Here is a 21,523-nt window from a genome sequence, read left to right as displayed (position 1 = left end):
ACACAGAGACAAGCACCCCTTCCACCCGCACCCCCCGCCAAAAAAACAAACAAACCCTGAGTCATTTCTATAGGGCTGGGGTTATGGTGTTGGCAGGGGCCAGGGTGCCTGTGGGAAGGTACCACTGCCAGTGCTGTACCTGCCTTGTGAATACACCAGTTCCTGATAGGGTTGCTAGTTTTGGTTGGACATATTCCTGGTGGTTCTATCACACGACATAATCTTTAAATACAGATTAGTTCCTGGAGACTCCAGCACAACCCTGGAAGGTTTGCAAGACCAGTCCCCAAACTGACCCCTTTCCCTAGGATCCACGTTCCCGGTATAAGAGCACAGCAGGCGGGGCTCTTCCCCTGAAGGAGGATCTCTTTGGTGTGGAGTGTGACCGCTCTACTCCCTCTCTCCGCAGGTGGGGGCAGCGGAAGGGGAGGGCAAGACAGAGAGAGCAAGAGGAAGAAGACACTGCAACCTACTTGAATAATTGATAGCGCGAGGAGGGGGGAGCGTATGCGGGAGCAGCTGGACTCCCTGTGTCTCCATCCGCTCATCAGCCGGGGATGAGAGAGCTTAGCTCAGGTAGGGGGGCGCAGCTGCTCTTCATTCTCTCCCCTCCTGCAATGCCAATTAAATGTGTTTTGTGATCCGGGGGGGCAGAGGCAGCCGGGCAGGGGGCTGACACGGGTGCAGGGAACGGAGCCTGACTAAGGGAGTTTCAGTTACAAGGGGGAGGTGGCTCTGGGGTATTTTGTAAAGAAAGTGTGCTGTAATGCAGTGCGCAGAGAGGCAGGGATGGTTGGCCAGAGGCAGAGTACGTGGTAGGCTATGTGGAGAGGGATTGAGACAGAGACACTGGACAGGCGGAGAGGGAGTGGGGTTAAAGGGGTTTGTCTGAGGGACCTCACCTTTATCCTGCCAACCTCATGGCATCAAATCTTGAACCCAGATGGACTGTGGGAGGTGCCACCTGTGCACATCTGGAACTGGAACAGGGGACTGTGTGTGTTGGTGTGTGTGTGTCTGCGTTGGTGTGTACATGCTTGTGTGCAACTGTGTGCAGATGTGGCTTTGTGTGTTGCTGTGTGTGTGTGTGGCTGCACTTGTGAACCTGTTTGCTGATTTATTAAGGTTGTGCAGTATTAATAAATCCAGAGGGAGACAGTTTCTGTGCGGACGAGTTTACAATCTGAGGGGTTATGTTTGTGTGACTGCCTGTGCCTGTGTGTTCCTGTGTATGCATTCCCTTCTGTGAGCTAATGTCTCTGTCAGACGTGCTTACAGTGACTAAATTAATAGACTGATGGTGCCGAGATCAATTTGTGTTAGACTAAATCCAAACCTTTCCAGCTCAAACCTATACATATTCAGAATGAATGACCTAACACGCTGACCATACATCCTGAAACATACCCATTCACACAACTGGATGCATGTGCCCATACAGTCAGGTGGCATCATTTTATTCAGTGCATACCCACAGGCAATTTTTGTCTTGAGTGCAAGTTGAGGGCAGCGGTTGTTAAGAGTGGTTGTGGATTAGTAGTATACTGAGGGACAGCGAGTGCCAGAGAGTTGTGACTACATGTTGAAGTGAGGCTTGTTTGAGGAGAGAGGCTGTTTGTAACTAGATTGTGTGCTGGGGACCTGTGGGTGCTGAGTTGCAGAGGGAGCTGTTTTTCAGTTGTATATTGGGGTGTGTACTTTGGTTCTGTAAAGTTGTGATGCAGTGAAATGAAAGCCAGGCCTAACCTACCTAGAGAACCAGTAATAAGAGAGCTCTAACCTACACTCCCCCTGAGGGACTTCTCAGAGTACAAGACCCTTCACCTGTCCAAATTTCATTTCCCATATGCTCCCTTTTTGTTCTAGTTTAGCTAATCTCCCCTTCCCACTCAGAAATTCCCGTAATTGTGAGTACACTGTTCCTCTCATTCCCCAGCAACAGAGATGGAGGGACAGAGAGCACAGCCATGATCTATTCTTGATGGGTCCTAAAGCTTCCAGCCAGCCTATTCAGCTCCTCATTGTATGTGATGCCTCAGGTTCAGCTCTGAAGTGTTGGGAAGGCACACTAGCTAGCTTTCGTCACTTGTTTTGCCCTCTCTTCTCTGTATGTTTCCAGCATTATGAGATGGGAGTTGCTTGTGGGGAGATCTGTGCTTGATCTGGACAATGATGCACAGCCAGGTCACTTGCAATTCCATTGGCCTTTCATGACAAGAACATTTTGGAGGCAGTAGAACAGCATTCCCACACTCATGTCCCCAACAGGCATTATACCACCCCTCTCATCTTTTCTTTCTTTCTTTCTACCCCATCTATATCTGGTATTTCCTGTATAGTATATGCGGCTATACTCTCTCCTACCTTCTCATTTCCTCTGCTCCTTCCTACCCCTCTGTGACTTTCTTTTCTTTACGGCTCCTCCTCCCATCTCCGTTTGTCTCCCTTTTTGTTCTCTTTTTCTCTGTCTCTCCTTTCACTCTTTGCCACTCTCTCTTTCTTTCTCTTTCTCCCCCAGTGATTAAAGTAGCTCAAGATGAACGAGGGAGCTCACCAGCTGTAGTGGCTGCTGTCACAGGTCTTGATGTTATGTGGTGACAGAGCATTACATCATTTTGTGGCATTGGGACTCACATAGCAAGGGGAAGAGATGGGGGCAGAGAGGAAATGTATCTGAAAGGGCTCCAAGTCCCCAAGCAGCAGGGCCACAGACAGGTAAACACAACTTTGTGTGTATGTCTGTGGGGTGGGGGGTAGTGCCAGGATGGAGAATCTATACTGATGTGAAAGCAAAGAAATGTGGATAGGCCTGGGGGATTCTGTTCCCCCAAAGGTTTGAAATGCCCCATGCAATAGCTTGCACACTCCAACGGCTAGACATTTCACAAGAGAGATTTTATGGCAAGTCTCTGCATTATGTATTATTTACTGCCTAGAGGGGGTAGAGCTAGAAGGGGTTGGTATAGCCTTTTCCTCCCTGTGTAGGGAATGGGAGGCAGTACGGGATTGCTCCTGTGACCCTCTCTTCCTGTAGGGTATGGCAAGCTGGCTGGGGGGACAGACCCTACTTTAGAAGAGGGGAGGTAAATAGGGGACTCTTCTTCCCTTCTCAGGTTCAGCTGCTACTTTACCCACTGGCAGAAAATTCTGGGAACCCCTGAAACGCTTCAGCCAATCATCAGGTCCCTCTCTTGCTCCCACCTGAGATTCCCCTTCCTGGAGGTCCTCATCTCAACAGCCTGGCAGGAGAGGATGTGCGGAGAGAGCTGAGCTTTCCAAGCCATGGAGAAGGAACAGTACCCACGTCTCACATTAACTTCTGCTCTCTCCCTGCATCCTGTTTCTCAGTCTCTCAATCTCTCTCTGCCACTTTCAATCTCTGCTGCTCACAGTGTGTCCTGCAGTGTCTCCCTGGGAGCTTCCTGCCCTCATGTGGCTCATGCTCGGCCCTAGCTGTGAGCAGCTCTTTCCTTTCTCTCATTTGAAGTGTGTCTCGGGAAAGAGAAGTAGGTGGGGGTTGGGACTTGGGGGGGCAAAGGAGGAAGCCTGTGCCCTCTAGAGATGGGGAGGTGAGTCTGTGCCCAGCTGCATGCCGAGACGGGAGGAGAGGAAGCTGGCAAGCAGGAGAGCCAGGAATCCACCTTTAGCAGAGAGAAGAGTAGAGAATGTTTTCTCGGAAGCGCAGTTTCACCTTCGGAGCCTATGGAGGGTATGTACCTGTACCAGCCCCTGGCTCCCTCTCACGGACCTTGTATTATGCAGCCTCTTCCTACCAGAACGCTGGCAAAGCTTTGGGAGTAGGTTAAAACTAGAGAGGGAAACCTCCAGGGAAATTCACATATGCATCTCTGCTCCATCACCCCAACCTTATCTCCATCCTTCTGATATTGGGACAACTTCCTCTCCTTTCTCCAGCAGAGAGAGGGCTTTCCCAGGCCTGTGTGGATTGTGGGCTAGAGTGGGGGAGTGACTGATTGTTTTCTTCAGGATGAGCTCTCCTTCAAAGGCTGAGACTTCAATATCTTCCCTCCTCCCTCCCTCCCTCCCCTTAGAAGGAGACGCAGTTCTGATGTTTCTGGAGATGGCGATGGGTGTTTGAGGTTAGGTGCATTTTCCTCAGGACTTCTCCTTCCAGAGCAGAACAGTGTAACACCTGGTGTGCCTGAAGAGCATGGACCATAGATGTGGACCAAATGACGGACAGAGCTTGGAGTGAGTGTTTAGCCAGTTGGCCAGGTGACCCAATAGGCCTTCTCTGTCTGTTCCTGAGGCAAAAGGAGGCTGAGGCATTTAAAGGAAATCCTAGACAAAGAATGAGGACACAGTGGTTCTCAACCTGTGGTTTGTAGGCCACTTGAGGTCCAATCAGCACAGCGCTGCAGCCCATATGACATCCTCAGGGCCATACAGGTAATATTGGATGCAGTCCACATAACACACTGTGGGCCACATATGTGGCCTTGTAGTGAGGTGGCTGCCCCACTCCAAGGTAAAAGGGATTAAGAACAGCTGAGGGAGGCTGGTGAGGTAGTTGGCCCCAGGTGTGGCTGGCATAATCAGGCCACAGCTGGCCTGGATAAAGAGGACTGTGGACCAGGAGCTGTGAGGAGTCTCACTCTAGCCCTGGAATGGTAAGGGCTAGCAGTCTGGGAGCAATGTTCTCTCTAATTTTTGACATGTGTGCAAAAAATTTCTTCTGTGCAAATTTTTGTGTGCGTGGTGTTTTGCTGTGTGTGGGGTTTAGGATATGTGTGTGTGCGCACACATGCACAGCTTAGAGGGAACAGTGCCTGGGAGCAGGGTACCTGAAGCAGAGCAGTGCTGGGGAAAAGGGCAAAGGGAGCTGGGGAGCTCCAGCCTGGTAAACCCCCAGGCTGCAGGCCTTGGTGAAGGCCTACAAAGGTACTGGGGCTATAAACGTGCAGCCTGGGAACAGGCAGAGGCAGCTGGTCCTAACTCCTTGCCAATGATGAGTGGCCATTACAGACTGCAGTTTGCCCCAGAGAAAGGGAGCTAGATGATGACTGGCAGTAGCCACTGAGGCAAGGTGGGCTTAGAGGGTTGGGGGTTCTCCTGGGAGGGGAGACCCAGAGTGTGGGGGTACTGCAGTGGGCAGAACCCCAGGGTAAGGGACACTGGGATGTGGGAGGGATACAAGGCCTGAGACAGGCAAGACACCGGCCAACAGAGGGCATTCTGGAGCTGCAGTTGAGCTAATTCCCAAGATGACCAGCAGGAGGGGCCACGCCGGTGAGTTGTCCCTTTGCTACAGGCCTACAGTGGTAAATAGGTTGAGAACCACTGAGCTAGAGTGTTAGCCTTATCACTGGCAGCTGCACACTCTCACTGTCTCTACCTTTATCTTGCTCTCTTTCCTTTGGAGTTCAGGAATCAATCTGTGATGCAGTGGTGGGGAATGCAAAGCTCCAGCTACTACATGCTCTGGTGCTGTGATTAGGATGTGATCACCAAACCCCCGAAGAGCATGATTGGCAGAGCTGGGCACTGGAGAGAGGCCCAGGACTGGAATAGCAAGGGCTGCTGCAGGTCAAGACAAATGATCCTCAGCAAACATTTTATTTGATTTCTTCAGAGCTGTTTTCTGGCTGTGAATTACTTACAGACAGATCCAAATTCTTATGAATTTGGTGATTCTTCTAAATGTTTCAAGGAACAGTTCCCATGAACATACTTCAGCTTAAGAGGGTCACTTGCCAGCGACTAGCCATGGCTATTACATTAAGTTATCTGTAATTTGCTATTCATGGCCATTTGATTAGTTCCTGAAGTCACACAGTGTTGTTTCTGCCCCGGGCTGGACTCCTGAGCCCACGAAGAGCCTTCAAGATAGCCACATGCACCCTTTAACCATGAGCCCCTATGAGAATAATTTCATGAGGATTTGGATACTTTCCCTTCCAGAGAGCAACAAATCACTCCTATGAATGGGGAATTAAAGGGCTTGTGACATCTGTCAAAGTGGATGTGCAGGTTTTATTTTCAGGATGGAGAAGCACTGGCAGAGTATATATGGAGATGGATAGCTGAGAGGGCTGTAAAGGGTCTTCCACAGGATTTCAGGGCTGAATGTGGAGATTGAAGGACTGGAATAGTAGCACATGCTGCAGGTCAGGACTGCCTGGCTACTTTTTCTATTTAAAATGTAAGCAGTAGATAGTGAAAATAATTCTAGGGGGGGGTTCCTGTTTTTCTGTTTTGAGAGCGCTCCTGCCAACAAAGCTAATGCCGCTCGTTGGGGGTAGAAGTTTTTTTTATTCTCCTACAAACACATATGCAGAGAAATGGTCCTTCCTTGTGGGCCTGCAGTACTGCAAAGCCCCAAAGCTCAGAATTCATGAGTCAGTCTCCCAAAAATCATGAAATTTGTTTTAAAAGTTTAAGTCCCATTTTTGTCCTGTCTTCTGATTTATTTATTAATTCCCCCTGCCCACCTGCAATGTGTTTGTCTTGTTGCCAACCCTGGCAGATGCTTAGTAAGGTAGGTGATTTTGCTGAAGGAGCTCTTACTAGAGGATCCAGGCAAAACTGGGGTCTGATTGTGCTATGCATTTTCCATTTGCACCGTAAGGGACAGTCCCTGGCCCCAAGAGCTTACAACTGAGTGCAAAGCCTGGTGGTGAGTTTGTGATGTGATGAGTTTGTAACTGGGACTCAGCCAGACTCATCTCATAGAGGGGCCACTGAAGATCCATTAGATGGGAACAACTTTTAATCCTTGTTGAGCAAGGAAGGATTCAAACTGGTGATCGGCAGGTGGAAGGTTCTGAGTCTATACTGCATTACAAAGGACTGAGGCATTCATTCTTGCAAAAGCACTAATCTTGCATCTTTGAGAATGAGACTTCTTTCTGGAGAGATGAGATTATTAAATGAAATTCTGATCTCTTTTGGAGTTTACACAGGCAGAGTCGTCTGCTCTCTGGACTCACGGTGTAAATCGCCCCCACTGTGCTGTCAGTCTCAGATCTCGCTGTTTGCCTGGCCCTGTTCTTAAAGGAGCATCTCCCATTAACCAAGTATAAAAAATAAAATGATTAGCACAACATTCAAATTAACTACAGTGGTTTGCATATAGACATACCAACAATTACTCCAGACTCTTTAGAGTAACTTTTATATTGTTTTACTCCCATTTGTGTCATTAGTAGGGTTTCAACCTTCAGATGCACAACACAGATCTCCTCTACTTCAGCTATAGGAGTAACTAATGGGGGAAGCATGCCGTTACCCTCTATGTGGAACAGCCCACAGTCAGACACCAAATGCACATTGCCAGTGGGTTGCACCAGTACTCATGAGACAGCAGTAGAATGTGGGGCATCAGGATTCTTGGTCCTCAGAGCTGCTTGTGCCCTGGTGGTTACAGACAGCATAGAGAAATGTAACAACAAACACCACCCCTGTTTGGGTCATCTGTGCGGTATGAACCTGGGACCACTGGTGTTAAAGCATGAACCTTTTACAGAGCTCTTAGCTTGGAAATAGCAGGAGAGTCCTAAACCTCTGTGTGGTTTAGCTACTAGAGGGGGACACAGAGCCACACTGTGTTAGCATGAGTTATATAACTACTTACTTTTGCATGTCCTTTCTGCAATGTTGTATGACAAAGTGGACACTGTTACATTAGAGACCTGGCTTCTATTCCCAGCTCTGACTGTGTAGCCTCTGTTACCTGTGAAACAATAGTTCTCTCCCTCACCAACTTTGGCCTTTAATAAGTATTGTGATTGGCACAGAAATGCTAACAGCTGCTAGTAACAGTGCTGGGGCTAAACCTTATGGATGCTGTCAGCTGAGCTTGCAGTATAGTACAGCTTCCCTTAGACAGCTAGACATCGTTAGGGTTGCTGTTTGATTTTTCTTCCCCCAGATTGCATGATGACTGCAGCTCTTCATATCAGCACAAGATGGCCTGTAGCAGGGGCCAAAATCATGATAAATTTGTGACAGTTGGCAACTTTACAAGGCAGCAGACCCTCCTCTGCTCTGCTATGCTCACCCCCTTAGCAGTGATCGTTCTGACCCCTGCTTTTCTTCTTTGCTTGCCCTGGCTCGGGCATATTCCCATCCCTGGGTCTGGCAGCAAGGCTGTAGCAAGTGGGTCTGTCTTTAGGTTCTGGTATCAGTGACTCCAAGGGCTTTTAGCTCTTCAGATACTGATCAGTCTCAAGGTGGCTGATTCCTGGGAACCTGACAGTTTTTAATAGATCAGAGGCTAGTCCTGATCCCAGAGTGGGTCCTGTCCCCGCTGTTGGAAACCCTCCCCACTTCCCAGCATTTGTTCCATCTAGGACCTACCCATCTTGTCACTGCAACCCAGCCATTGGATCAGGAGCCCAGAGCAGGGAAGTGGTTTGGCCGACCATGTATAAGCACAGGAAAGGAAATTGTGGGGAGCTGGTGCAGGTGGGCAGAGAGAGGGATCCAGTGGCAGGGAGTGGGGGAGAGGCACATCTGAGAGGGGTGCAGGGGATAAGTGAACCAGGAGTCTCTTGCTGGGTGGGGAAGGAGGGATCAGCGACTGTGAGAAGGGAGGCCCGGGCACTTTTTGAGAGAGACCGTTATGAGTATTGGCATCCTGGATGCTATAAGGCAGTGGTTCCCAAACTTTAACAGTCCGTGAACCCCTTTCACTAAATTGTGAAATCTCATAAACCCCTTCCTAAAAATAAATATTTCCAGGGATTTAAGTTTAAATTTCCTCCACACTCGGCACTCCGCAATCTGTGGGGCTCCTGCTGCTGGACCCCGTTGACCACCCTAGTCAACTGAGCTCCACTGAGCTCGGGCTGCAGGTCCTGCTGAGTGCTGGGGCTCGGGCTGCTAGCCTGGGCTGCCAGCCTCAACTGCCCAGCCCCGCTCTCCCTGGGCCTCAGGCTGCCAGCCCTACACAGAGCACTGGGGTTCGGGCGGCCGGCTCCCCCGCTGACAAAGGTAGGTCTTGGGCTGCCAGCCCCAACTGCCCGGCTCCGCTCTCCCTGGGGCTCGGGCTGTCTGCCCTGCAACCGGGTCCCACTTGCTGCTTCCAATGCCCAGGGTCCTCTGGCTGCCATTAGTGAAATTTTTCTGGTGAACCCCCTGTAACGTTCTGCGAACTCCCAGGGGTTCACAAACCCCAGTTTGGGAACCACTGCTATAATGGTTAATGGTGATTGTCTCCCTTCAGGAGATCTGATGAAGTGGGGCGCTGCATTAGTGACATTCTAGACTCTCCTGTCCAGGACCCCCAGGCTGCACTTACCCCTGCTGTTCACAACAAGGTAAGGAGCTGCATCCTCCCTGTCCAGAATGGAAATATGCCTAGAGCATCTGAGAACAGGGGAGAGAAGCAGGCAATGTGCATTACAAACGGGGGGGTGGGGGGGTGTATTGTCGGCACAGATATGTATTTCTCAGTGAGTGCCCTAGAAACTGGTCCATCTAGTTTAACTTCCCGTCTCTTGACATAACAGAGCAGGCCATTATCTTGGCCACTCAGATGCAACTAATGGTCCATCTAGTCCAGAATCCTGGCTAATCCAATACCAGATCAGGCTGTTATTCTGCCTTTAACAGTGCAAGGTGAAAACAATGCACCTGGCGAGTTGTTCAGTACTGTGCCATCCATGTAGGGAGAGGGACTCCTTTCCTGACTTCAGCAGATGAATAATTTCTGCGCTGAAGCATGAGGACCCTTGTGATTTTTGTCATAGCTGGTGTTACTGCAGATGACATTCTCTCTCATAGAAATGTCAGATCTCTTTCTATGTCATCCTTTTCTCTTCACAGACTGTGGATTTGTTTGAAATGATTGAAAAAATGCAGGTGAGGAGCAGTATTTGGGATCCTTAATTTCTGGTAACTGATCATTGTTAGCTCCTATTCCTGTCCTGTCCCTGCACCTTCACAGCAGCTTCACTTGTGCCCTTCAGTCCTGACTGGTCTGCTCTCCCAGTCTTGACTCTCTTGGCTCTACCCAGCCCCTTCCAACTCTCTGGTAGTGTAGCTTCACTGTCACTCCCTCAGGTTCAGGGGCCCAAACAATGTGGGGGTGCACCCACAATTAGTTTAAATACAAATATATGTCCCTTAGAGAACACTAACGGTGCAGAGTTCAGCACTCAAATGTCAGAAAATGCCAAAGCTAATGTGAAACCTTAACTCTGCCCTTTATATATTTTTAAGGGTGATCACTGTACTTCACTGAGATAGACTATCAGGGTGGCTGTGTTAGAAGGATGTCCCTTGAGAAACTCCTTTACTTGATCAAAGAATCATAGAATATCAGGGTTGGAAGGGACCTCAGGAGGTCATCTAGTCCAACCCCCTGCTCAAAGCAGGACCAATCCCCAACTAAATCAAATTGATGGTAGTGAATACTAATGACTACTGCTTAGCTGGTGCAGCATTAGCAGGGAGAACAGGCGTTGCACTTCCAGTACACTCCCTGCAAGTAGGGGAGGGAAAGGGACTGGGTGGCTCCACCCCCACATATGTTATCATTTATTATTAATTTGTGTTACCATGGTGCCTAGGAGCCCCATTTGTAAATCATGACCCCAATGTGCTGGGTGCTGTACAAACACAGAACAAAAAGACAGACCCTGCCTGAAAGCGCTTACAATCTAATTGCCTAGGCAGTAGAGCTGGCTAGACCATAAGGGAGAAGATGCTGTACACTGAAACACAGTATAATAAATAACTCCCTGCTGCAATAGAAGAGAGGAATTCAGAGAAGAATTGTGCTTCTCTTCCCAGTGCTTCTCCTGCATCTATGTGCCACCCCATACTCAGGACTGTAACTAAAGGTACATGCTAGCCCTCAGTGAGTGAGAAGTTGTGTGCAGTATTTATATGTATACACCTCTGCGCTGTAAGGGGCAGGTTCTGCCACCTTCATGCATGACGAGTAGCACCTTACTCTGTGAACAGTGTTACTGGGATTATTTGCAGAGTAAGGAATGACTCAGTGTGAGTAAAGGTGGCAAAATCTGACCTTCAGCTATCAGCCCTTTTCTAAATGGAAAAGTACAAGTTAAATTGGAAATTAATTGTCCCATAAACTGACATAATATTTATGGTGTTTCCAGGTGCAAAGTATTGAGCTATATTCAGTAATAATAGTGCATTATGCAGCACTTTGATAGTAGCCTGGATCCAGAAAGGGACATAAGCATTGTAACTCTAAAGACTTGTCTACACTTGCAGCAGTGCAGCTGCGCCACTATATCACTTCGTGAAGATGCTACCTATGCCGACGGGAGATGCTTTCCCATCGGTGTAGGTACTCCACCTCCCTGAGAGGCAGTAGCTATGTCGACGGGGGAAGCCCTCCCATCAACACAGCGCTGTCTATACTGGAAGTTCAGTTGGTATAACTATGTCACTCTTAGGTGTGGAAAATCCACATCCCTGAGCGACGTCGTTATACTGACATAAGTTTGTAGTGTAGACCAGGGCTAAGCGTTGTAATGCCTAACTTTTAGGCATTTAGAAAATCATAGGAACAACATTGTGATTCACAAAGCCTGAGTTAGGCTATGTCCACACAGCGCACCTTATAACAGTGCAGTTGTGCTGCTGCAGCCACGCCTTTGTAAGCTGCACTGTGTGGCCACTCTTTAAATAAAACCACCCGCAACGAGAGGCGGTAGCTTTGTTGATGGGAGTGCGGCTCCTGCCACCGAAGTGCTGTCCACACCGGCACTTTTCATTGCTAAAACCTTTGTTGTTCAACGGGGTGTTTTTTCCACAACCCTGAGCGACAAAAGTTTTAGCAACAAAAGTGCCAGTGTAGACATAGTCTATGGCTATGTGTACACTACAACTTATGTCGGCATAATTTATGACAAGCTGCGAATAAGCTGCGCCCCTGAGCGACATAAGTTGCACCGACATAAATGCTGGTGTGGACAGCACTATGTTGGCAGGAGAGTTTCTTTTGCTGACATAGCTATCACCTTTCATGGAGGTGAGAGTTCCCATCGGCATATGCCCGTCAGCATTGAGCGTCTTCACCAGAGGTACTGCAGCAGTGCTATATATGTAGACAAGCCCTTAGGGACCTGTACAATACGTGGAAAGAGAGAGGAACCTCGGAATGTGATTCACAAATGCCAGCGCACTAGATGGGGAATTGCCTAAGCAAGCCAATGGGAGATGCCAAAGAGAAGGGTGTGTCCTAAGTCCCACGCCTCTCAAGTGCCTCCTGACAAGCTGGATTTAGGAGCCTAGCTCCATTAGCAGTCCATAACTGGGCCTGCCTTCTGCCACACAAAGTGGCTGGAGGTGGAGGTGACTGCTCCCCACCTTATACTTTTTATTGTAGTGGTTAGAGCACTTGCCGGGGATATGAGAGGACAGGTTTAATTCCTCCTTCAGCCAGGTACAGGGAGAAAAGATTTGAAAATGGCACAGTACACTTTGCAGAAGATTTTCTCATAGCTATGGAAGGACATGCTGTACGTGAGTGAAGGTCTTATGCAACTCTGTGTTGGAAGGACATGCAGAGCTCTTTGCCTAGCTCAAGTGCACATTATAAAGTATGGGTTCCCCTCCAGCCTGGCTCCTAAACTCTGTAGGAGGAGAGCACCCTAGCACACTAATGGCTGCCTAGAGTGCAGCCCTTCTTATGAAGGGGATTTCATCCACTGTTCTTAGACTTATGTGCCAAAGATTGTGCATAACCACACAGAAAGCTGGTGAGAATTTGCTGGCATATATAGGCCACCTGATTTTTGCAGCTAAATTAGCTTCTTTGTTGCATGTAATGAAGACTACTGTGCATGTGTGTAGCTAAATTAGCATTGTAGTTAACTGCCTCATCCCCAGAATTGCACTAAGGAAAGATATGCTGCTGGATAGAGCTGGTCAAAATTTTTGAATACACAGCTTTTTTAATAGAAAAATTACCTTTTTAAAATTAAAATATGTAGCAAAATTTTCATTTTTTGTGAAAGTTTTCACTATATCTCGTGATTTTTAAAAAATATTTTTCATTTACTATTTTTCCATTTTTGTTTTTTCCCATTCTTTTCTCTTTTCCTTTTTCCCCAGTTAGTTTTTGAAAATTGAAGCTTGGATTTTCAAAAGCACCCAAGAGATTTAGGGAGCACAAGTGAGGGACATAGGCACTGTTGAAAATCCCACAGTGAATTTTTAAAAAAAAATTAACAGAGAAAGAAAGCAAAACAACAGAAGATAAACTTTAAAAAAAAATGGAAAACGGGTTCATTTGAAACCCTTCAAAACAAAACTAATTTCAGCATTTTTTTTTTCACTTTTAAAAGATATTTGAAGCAGCTCTACTGGCGGTTGAAAAGGAAATTTATAGCTGTGACTGACTATTATTACAATGTACACAGTAGAGAGAGGGAAACTGTCAATAAAAGGTGTAAAGACCAAAGTTTTTCTAGATGTAATTGAAATCAATGGAGCCAAATCTGTTTCCATCAGCAGGCACCTTGGGCCCAAGTTTATAAAGATAAATTGGACTGTTATGACAATTAAATTAGTGCAATTAAAGAGGAATTCAAAATATTATAAATTGTATCTGAGACTGTACCAAAATAGTGTAGTATATGATATTATATGAAAAATAGCATGTGAATATGTAACTAAAGCTTGTAATGTAATATGTGTGCACTGGGGTAAGGTGCATGTCCAACCTCAACTTTGGCATTTCCTGATCGTTGAGTACTTTTACAGTCTTAATGTCATCTCAGTGTAACTCTGGATGGAAATTAATTTGGCCACACCTTATTAGATGTGCTCAGTTTATAGGTTAAATGATGTTGTTTATAACTGAAAATTCCCTCTGGGATCTGAGAATGAAGCTAGGCTTTTTTCCATTTCAAACATCATCACTAGCAGTAAAGATTCTGCCAGAATACCCTGCCATGAGTGATACCTGTGTGACTCCACTGTCTTCAATGAGTTTGCACAGGTGGAACTTGGTAGCCAATTCCATGGCTAATGCACAGATAGGATAAACTTCAGCTCATGGTCTCTGAGCTGTGCTGGCTCTGGAAGGCTAACAGGAGTAAAAAGCAAGTAAATCTGATTTCAGTCACCAAAATGAGATGAGCCTTCTTTTCAAGAGCCTGCATAACCCTGTCCTCCCTTCTCATCTGCCTTTATCTTTGATGGTGCCACCTTCACCCCATCTGCAATGATGTCAACATCAGCATCTCATTTGTCTGCTTCTCCCACAACCATCTCCATGTCTTCTTCCACACTGCTCCTTGTACATGAGCACCCTCCAGGAGCTCATCCTCAAAGCCACTCTCTTCTCCATGGTCAAGTCCTTCCTAAAGTCCTTCTGTGATGTCTAAAAGAAATCAGTCAGCTAATGATGGCTAGAGAAGGAAAATCGGGCCTATCCCAGAAACATCTACACTTTGGCACACCCTTTCTTTTTTTCTGTTTGTCTTTTTAGGTTGTGGGAGTTTGGGGGCAGGGTCTGTGTTTTTCTATATGTTTGTACAGCACCAGAACTTTGGGGGTGCTACAAGAAACTATTTATGTATGTCTCAATTGAACATGAGCTGGAGAAATATCATTCATTATCATGGCTGTTACTGATGCCTCTCTGGTGCTACTATGTGGCCAGTCAATGCTACAGCAGACTTTCTTTTTTCTCCTCTGACTTCCAGTGTTATATTTTGTCTCACTCCTGAGAACTGTGTGAGCTTGATTTTATCTGCTACATCTTTCTTTATACAGCCAAAGAGGGGAAAACAGGGATAGTTGGAGATCCACTCTGAGGGATTACTTTACTGTTTATGAGCCTGATTTAAATGTGAAGTTCACCTCCATGTTGGGATTGTCTACTTCTGGCTCCTTGTGTGTGTGATATTCAACTAACCGTTGTCTGTTATCTGTAGCACATGGATTAATTCCATGACCTGGAAGGGAGCAAGGTGGGACTGTCCATTTCATAAGGAAAAGACAGTTCTTGTCCCAGTGAGTGAGGGAGGTTCTCTGGCCTGTGATGTGCAGGAGGTCAGAATAGATGATCACAATGGTCCCTTCTGGCCTTAAAGTCTCTGAGTCTCAATCCCCAAAGCGAATTTTGGCTGCTTCTCTCAACTGAGAATCAGGGTTCTAAACTCTGAGGCAGTCTCTGCATCAAAGGGATGCCAGCCTGGCAAAGTTTTGTGGGGAAGGAGGAAGTAAGAAAGGAACGAAAGTTTTGAATTCCATTCTTTGGCTTTCTTTTCCCCCTTTCCCATTTGTTTGGAGTGGGCAGAAAGGCAGGTGGAGGGATTGGAGAGTTAGAAGTGAGAGAAACTGGCTGGGAGTACATGTCTCTGCTCTTTGACCAGAAGTTCTAAATTCTGTGGGATGGAAGTTGGGATCATGTTAGTTTAAACCCCAAATTTCTGGCCTTTTGGCAGGCAAGTGTCAACTTTTTCTCTCCCATATCACCCTTCTCTCCACCTACAGTCTTCCCTGTGATCCTCCTGTAACTGTGCCTCAGTCACAGCTGAGGATGCCAGATTCAGGACAAACTGCTGAGAAATAAGGTGTCCACCCCAAACTGATGGTTATTCTTCCATAACATATACCAAGCCAGTAACAAAAGTAAACTTCCATTTCACCAAACTGTTTAACAAGAAGTGAGAAAGATCCCAAGAGATCAGCCACACAGCTAGGTCAATATCCAACTCAGATCTTACCCAATAATCAGGCTATTGCCATTCCTTTAGTATCTAATATCTAAAGGTTTATTTATAAAAGAAAGAGGAGAGAGTTAAAATGGTCAAAAGAATCAAATACATACAAGAATTTTGGAATGAGTGTATCAGGCCTGAAGCAGTGATGGAGTAAACTGCTGTCTTGTACAGTCTCCAGTAACTTCCAAAAGATGGGAAGGTCCTCAGTCCATTGGTTGGAATGCTCCTGTTAGGGTAAATCCATAGTCCAGAGATCAGAGCAGGAAAGAGGCAAAATGGAGTTTCTTCCAGGGCCTTTTATACTTTCTCCCATGGGGAGGGAAAAGCTCTCAGTCTTAGTTTGTGGAAAAGTACAAGTACAAGATGGAGTCCAGGGTCATGTAAGCAAGTCACATGCCCTTGCATGCTTCGATAGCAGGATCCATTACCCATATTCTAGCTAAAACATACTCAGGAAGGGCCATGGGGTGGAGACAAGCTTCTTCTATATCCATTCTGACAGCTAAGTGTTCTTTGATAGGCCATCAACTTGAATCATCCTTTCACAATATGCTGGTGTCACGGAGTGTAGGGGAGTCAGGGCCCTGCACCCCTCACTTCCTGTGATTCACTGTGACTCTCAGCCAGCCAGCCAGTAAAACAGAAGGTTTATTAGATGACAGGAACACAGTCTAAAACAGAGCTTGTAGGTACAGAAAACAGGACCCCTCAGTCAGGTCCATCTTGGGGGGTGGGGAGCCTAGACCCAGGTTCTGGGCCTCCTTCCCTCCTCCCTCCCCCATCCGGTCTCCCCAGCCAGCTCCAAACTGAAACTCCCTCCAGCAGTCTCACCCAGCCACACACCCCAGCTCCTCGGTCAGCCTTTGTCCAGTTACCTGGGCAGAAGGTGTCACCTGGCTCCAACCCCTTCCTGGGCTCAGGTTACGTGCTGGCTGTCAAGTATCATCCCTCAGTGAAGTCACACTCTTATATCCCACCACCATCTAGTATTAATGCAGACAGTAAACTAGTAAAACTCCCATGCAACATTACCAGGTTAATATTCCCTACTCCATCACAGCTGGCCAGACTGGATGCAAACTTGGCTGTTACCCCAGGAGTAAACACATTTTAAATACAGGTACATAGTCAATATTCATAATATTACTTCAGATACAAAAATGATGCACGCGTACAAACAGGATAATCATATTCAGCAAACCATAACTTTTCCATTGACACCTTATATGGCATACTTTGTATAGGATTTGTTGCAATTGTATAACGGTGGTAACAACATGGTCATATTTTAATCATAAATGTCACACCTCCCCCACAACATCTCCAAAAACAGTGGATAAAAGGTGGGGCCTTGAAGGATGTCATCAAATACACAACCTTCGGCATGGGGTGTGAAGCAGTGGGGAGAGAAAACGGACTTGCTGCTTTGTGAGATTTTACTATCTCTGTCTCTGTGTTTCCAGGGTAGTCGTCTGGATGAGCAAAGATGTTCTCTCCCAACTCCGCTCAAGGTCAGGTTAGGTCTTTGGTGCCTCATATATTATTGAGAATGGAAAATAAAGGGTTTCTACTTGCAGCTTGCCCTGCACTCTGGCTTCCTCAGCCTCCTTGAGGGATGAGGAGTCTAGTATTTGTAACTCAAGTCTGTGTTTCTATCACAGGGTTCTGGGGATGTTGCACAATAGGGTCTAACAATATGATGCAAATATAATAAACACCCTCTCAAAATCCAAGCAGATTCAATCAGTCACTTTAGTATTATTAATTATAGCATAGTTCTGGTGAGATGTTTCCTTGCTTTTATTTTAGTTTGAGTTTTAATAACATTTATAAGAGAAACTTATACGGAGTCTCATATCTTTCAGTAAGCATCGTGAGTCCAGAACCTGTAAGGGCTTAGGGTGGGTGCCAGCTGGTCAACCTGAAATCTCACCAGGTCCTCCTAATAAGTCCATGGCTCTCACCAAATTGGCCTACAAAGAACTGGGTCCCATTTTTCAAATGCTCAGATCTTTCTCTTTTTCTATTGTCTCTGCTCTGGTGCTCTAACCTGGTAAGCTAACAAAATCACCCACAAGGAAGCAAGGTGGGTGGGAAGTGTGTAGGATGGAGGGGCATGTCAATGCCAAACGTGGTTAAAGGGGGAGGGGGGCTAGAAGAACATTAAAGTGGCTTAACATAAGGTTCTCCCCCAATCCTCTTACACAGCCACAGCAGCCCCTCCAGTTGTGGATCAGCCACCCTCACTGTCAGAAAATGGAGCCTCACTGCATGGGGCCCTGTCTTATGGTGTCGGAGGAAAGATGGGGAGAAGGTTCAGTGTGCCCAGCATTGTGAAAATGGGCTTCTGGCAGGCATCTATCTCTACTGTTCCATGGCACAGAGCCCCCTTAGTATCAGCATACTCACTCATTTGGTAATAGCGCTGTTCAGAGAGCAGGAATAGAGCTGTCCTATCTGGGAGCAGGGTCACCTCTTCTAATCAGGGATCACAGGCTCTCCAAATGGTGAGTGGAAAAGTCCTTCCCCATCTCACAGAGCATCCTCAGAGCCTCAACTACACCCTAGAGTGTAGCTTTGACCATCTGCAGGCTGGTTTAAGTGACACACCTCATGCTCCCAGAATGCAGGAGTGATACCAGTGCACTCTGCTCTACCCCACTTGCATAAACACTTTCCCCCATCCCCAGGTGTCCCTTTATGCAGCAACATGGCACTAATCCAGCACTCTTCTCAGCATGGGACAAGGGACTAAGGCTGTCAGGCCACACATGGCTTAATTTGCCTCAATCTGGCTCACAATTTGATTACTCTGTTTTCCCCTCACTGTGCCCTGTGCAGCTGGGGCAGGGGAGTGGAATCTGGCCCCTGGAGTTTATTTGCTGAAGTTTTTGTGTGTTATAATGCTGTGTGCTGTGAAATGCACCCTAACCTAGATACTCTAAAGAAGTAGGAGTGGATGGGGAGGAGTGGCGGTGGAGGACAAGCAGCCTGGGTCACCAAGTGAAGATGGTACTATAAAGGCTCCCTCAGTTCTGTAGTCCCTTGTGATTTCAGAGAGAAGAGGAGTATATCCCATACCCCAGCATCCATGAGGTGAGTCACAGCTGGCTCTGCTCTGCTCAGTCTCTTCCTCTACCTCAGTAATGTTATTTGCCTCACAAAGCAATGCCTCTGTCTCTCGGGACAGGTGTTACGGAAAGGGTGGCCATACCCCCTCATTATCCTACCCCAGTTCGGGGGCTACTGGATTGAAGGAACCTGCCACAGCCTCCCCAGCTCGACCTCGGCTCTGCCTGACCTGCCTTCCCCCTGCAGCAGTAAAGTGAAGCTAGAAGGCGACCCCACGGCCAAGCTGTACCGCAAGCACTTCTTGGGGAAGGTAAGGGGGAACCCCATAGCCTTCCATTCCACTCCATGACTATACTGTACCCCAAGGGTCTCCTGACAGATGTTGGGGTGACCTCACACACACACACCCCACCCAGATCCCACACCTTCCCAGTGCCAAAAATAATTAAATGTGTCCCACTACATACCCAGCAATGTGCTACTTAGAGTCACAGCTACGTCAGGGGTGCCCCTTTGCGCCTTGTGTAGTGTCCTGTGTGTTAGAGAAGAGAGAGGTCTCAGATCTGATTAATATAAAGGGGATCTTTTGCTGAGACTTCTGGACACAGACAGACCTTGGGAGATGGAAGAGAAACAACTGTAATGAATCATGGTGGCCACCACATACAGACACTCAGCTGGACATGGGGATCAAACCCAGGCCCTTCAGCACAGAATGTAGAAGGCCCTGCCAGCTGAGCTAAAGGATAAACTCCAGTAGCTCTCAGTAACAGGTTGTTATAGCGAGAGAGATAATTGCGTGCACTAAGCCAATGTATTACACAGGCTTGGGGCCAAGTACTCCTTGATCTTGCCATTTCTAGCCATGACAGGTATGGGAACACATGGAAGCAGAGACCAGCCTCCAGGTGAGGTTCAAAGATTGGGCATTTATTAGCTGTCCTACAGGCTCCACCTGAACTGGCTCCTCTGGGGTGCTGGGCAGTCACCAGATGGATTTCACGATCATGCTGACCAACTCACAATCAGTTGTCAACAAAACCATGATCTGTTCATAGACTCATAGAATATCAGGGTTGGAAGGGACCTCAGGAGGTCATCTAGTCCAACCCCCTGCCCAAAAGCAGGACCAATCCCCAACTAAATCATCCCAGCCAGGGCTTTGTCAAGCCTGACCTTAAAAACTTCTAAGGAAGGAGATTCCACCACCTCCCTAGGCAACGCATTCCAGTGTTTCACCACCCTCCCAGTGAAAAAGTTTTTCCTAATATCCAACCTAAACCTCCCCCACTGCAACTTGAGACCATTACTCCTTGTCCTGTCCTCTTCCACCACTGAGAATAGTCTAGAACCATCCTCTCTGGAACCTCCTCTCAGGTAGTTGAAAGCAGCTATCAAATCCCCCCTCAGTCTTCTCTTCTGCAGACTAAACAATCCCAGTTCCCTCAGCCTCTCCTCATAAGTCATGTGTTCCAGACCCCTAATCATTTTTGTTGCCCTTCGCTGGACTCTTTCCAATTTATCCACATCCTTCTTGTAGTGTGGGGCCCAAAACTGGACACAGTACTCCAGATGAGGCCTCACCAATGTCGAATAGAGGGGGACGATCACGTCCCTCGATCTGCTCGCTATGCCCCTACTTATACATCCCAAAATGCCATTGGCCTTCTTGGCAACAAGGGCACACTGCTGACTCATATCCAGCTTCTCGTCCACTGTCACCCCTAGGTCCTTTTCCGAAGAACTGCTGCCTAGCCATTCGGTCCCTAGTCTGTAGCTGTGCATTGGGTTCTTCCGTCCTAAGTGCAGGACCCTGCACTTATCCTTATTGAACCTCATCAGATTTCTTTTGGCCCAATCCTCCTATTTGTCTAGGTCCTTCTGTATCCTATCCCTCCCCTCCAGCGTATCTACCACTCCTCCCAGTTTAGTATCATCCGCAAATTTGCTGAGAGTGCAATCCACACCATCCTCCAGATCATTTATGAAGATATTGAACAAAACCGGCCCCAGGACCGACCCTTGGGGCACTCCACTTGATACCGGCTGCCAACTAGACATGGAGCCATTGATCATTACCCGTTGAGCCCGACAATCTAGCCAACTTTCTACCCACCTTATAGTGCATTCATCCAGCCCGTACTTCTTTAACTTGCTGACAAGAATACTGTGGGAGACCATGTCAAAAGCTTTGCTGAAGTCAAGATACAATACATCCACTGCTTTCCCTTCATCCACAGAACCAGTAATCTCATCATAAAAGGCGATTAGATTAGTCAGGCATGACCTTCCCTTGGTGAATCTATGCTGACTGTTCCTGATCACTTTCCTCTCATGTAAGTGCTTCAGGATTGATTCTTTGAGGACCTGCTCCATGATTTTTCCGGGGACTGAAGTGAGGCTGACTGGCCTGTAGTTCCCAGGATCCTCCTCCTTCCCTTTTTTAAAGATTGGCACTACATTAGCCTTTTTCCAGTCATCCGGGACTTCCCCCGTTCGCCACGAGTTTTCAAAGATAATGGCCAATGGCTCTGCAATCACAGCCGCCAGTTCCTTTAGCACTCTCGGATGCAACTCGTCCGGCCCCATGGACTTGTGCACGTCCAGCTTTTCTAAATAGTCCCTAACCACCTCTTTCTCCACAGAGGGTTGGCCATCTATTCCCCATGTTGTGATGCCCAGCGCAGCAGTCTGGGAGCTGACCTTGTTAGTGAAGACAGAGGCAAAAAAAGCATTGAGTACATTAGCTTTTTCCACATCCTCTGTCACTAGGT

The 21,523-nt window shown here is 47.3% G+C and overlaps 1 protein-coding gene across 8 annotated transcripts in view; it reads left to right on the top strand.

Annotated features, from left to right (window-relative positions):
- Nucleotides 1-452: 452 nt before the first annotated feature.
- LOC311521091 (rap1 GTPase-activating protein 1-like) overlaps nucleotides 453-21,523 on the top strand; it is a gene marked incomplete at its 3' end in the record, with an annotated part of 63,486 nt that continues 42,415 nt past the window's right edge. For 2 of the 8 annotated variants that reach the window (XM_084629209.1, XM_084629205.1), the window contains exons 1-6: nucleotides 3,483-3,709; nucleotides 9,188-9,281; nucleotides 9,790-9,825; nucleotides 17,141-17,188; nucleotides 18,735-18,773; nucleotides 18,868-19,059. In XM_084629209.1, the coding sequence (XP_084485335.1) occupies nucleotides 3,666-3,709; nucleotides 9,188-9,281; nucleotides 9,790-9,825; nucleotides 17,141-17,188; nucleotides 18,735-18,773; nucleotides 18,868-19,059 (453 nt within the window). In that variant the 5' untranslated portion in view covers nucleotides 3,483-3,665. Of the gene's footprint in view, nucleotides 577-3,113; nucleotides 3,710-4,082; nucleotides 4,213-5,151; nucleotides 5,251-9,187; nucleotides 9,282-9,789; nucleotides 9,826-17,140; nucleotides 17,189-18,734; nucleotides 18,774-18,867; nucleotides 19,060-21,523 lie in introns of those variants that run through there. The other 6 variants (XM_084629212.1, XM_084629210.1, XM_084629208.1 and 3 more) reach the window with 6 other exon arrangements.

The sequence above is a fragment of the Lepidochelys olivacea genome (genome assembly GCF_965140295.1).
Source record: "Lepidochelys olivacea isolate rLepOli2 genome assembly, chromosome: 1".
Lineage (NCBI taxonomy): Eukaryota > Metazoa > Chordata > Testudines > Cheloniidae > Lepidochelys > Lepidochelys olivacea.
Note: the sequence above shows the minus strand (reverse complement) of the source record. Positions and strands in the feature narration are given on the sequence as shown.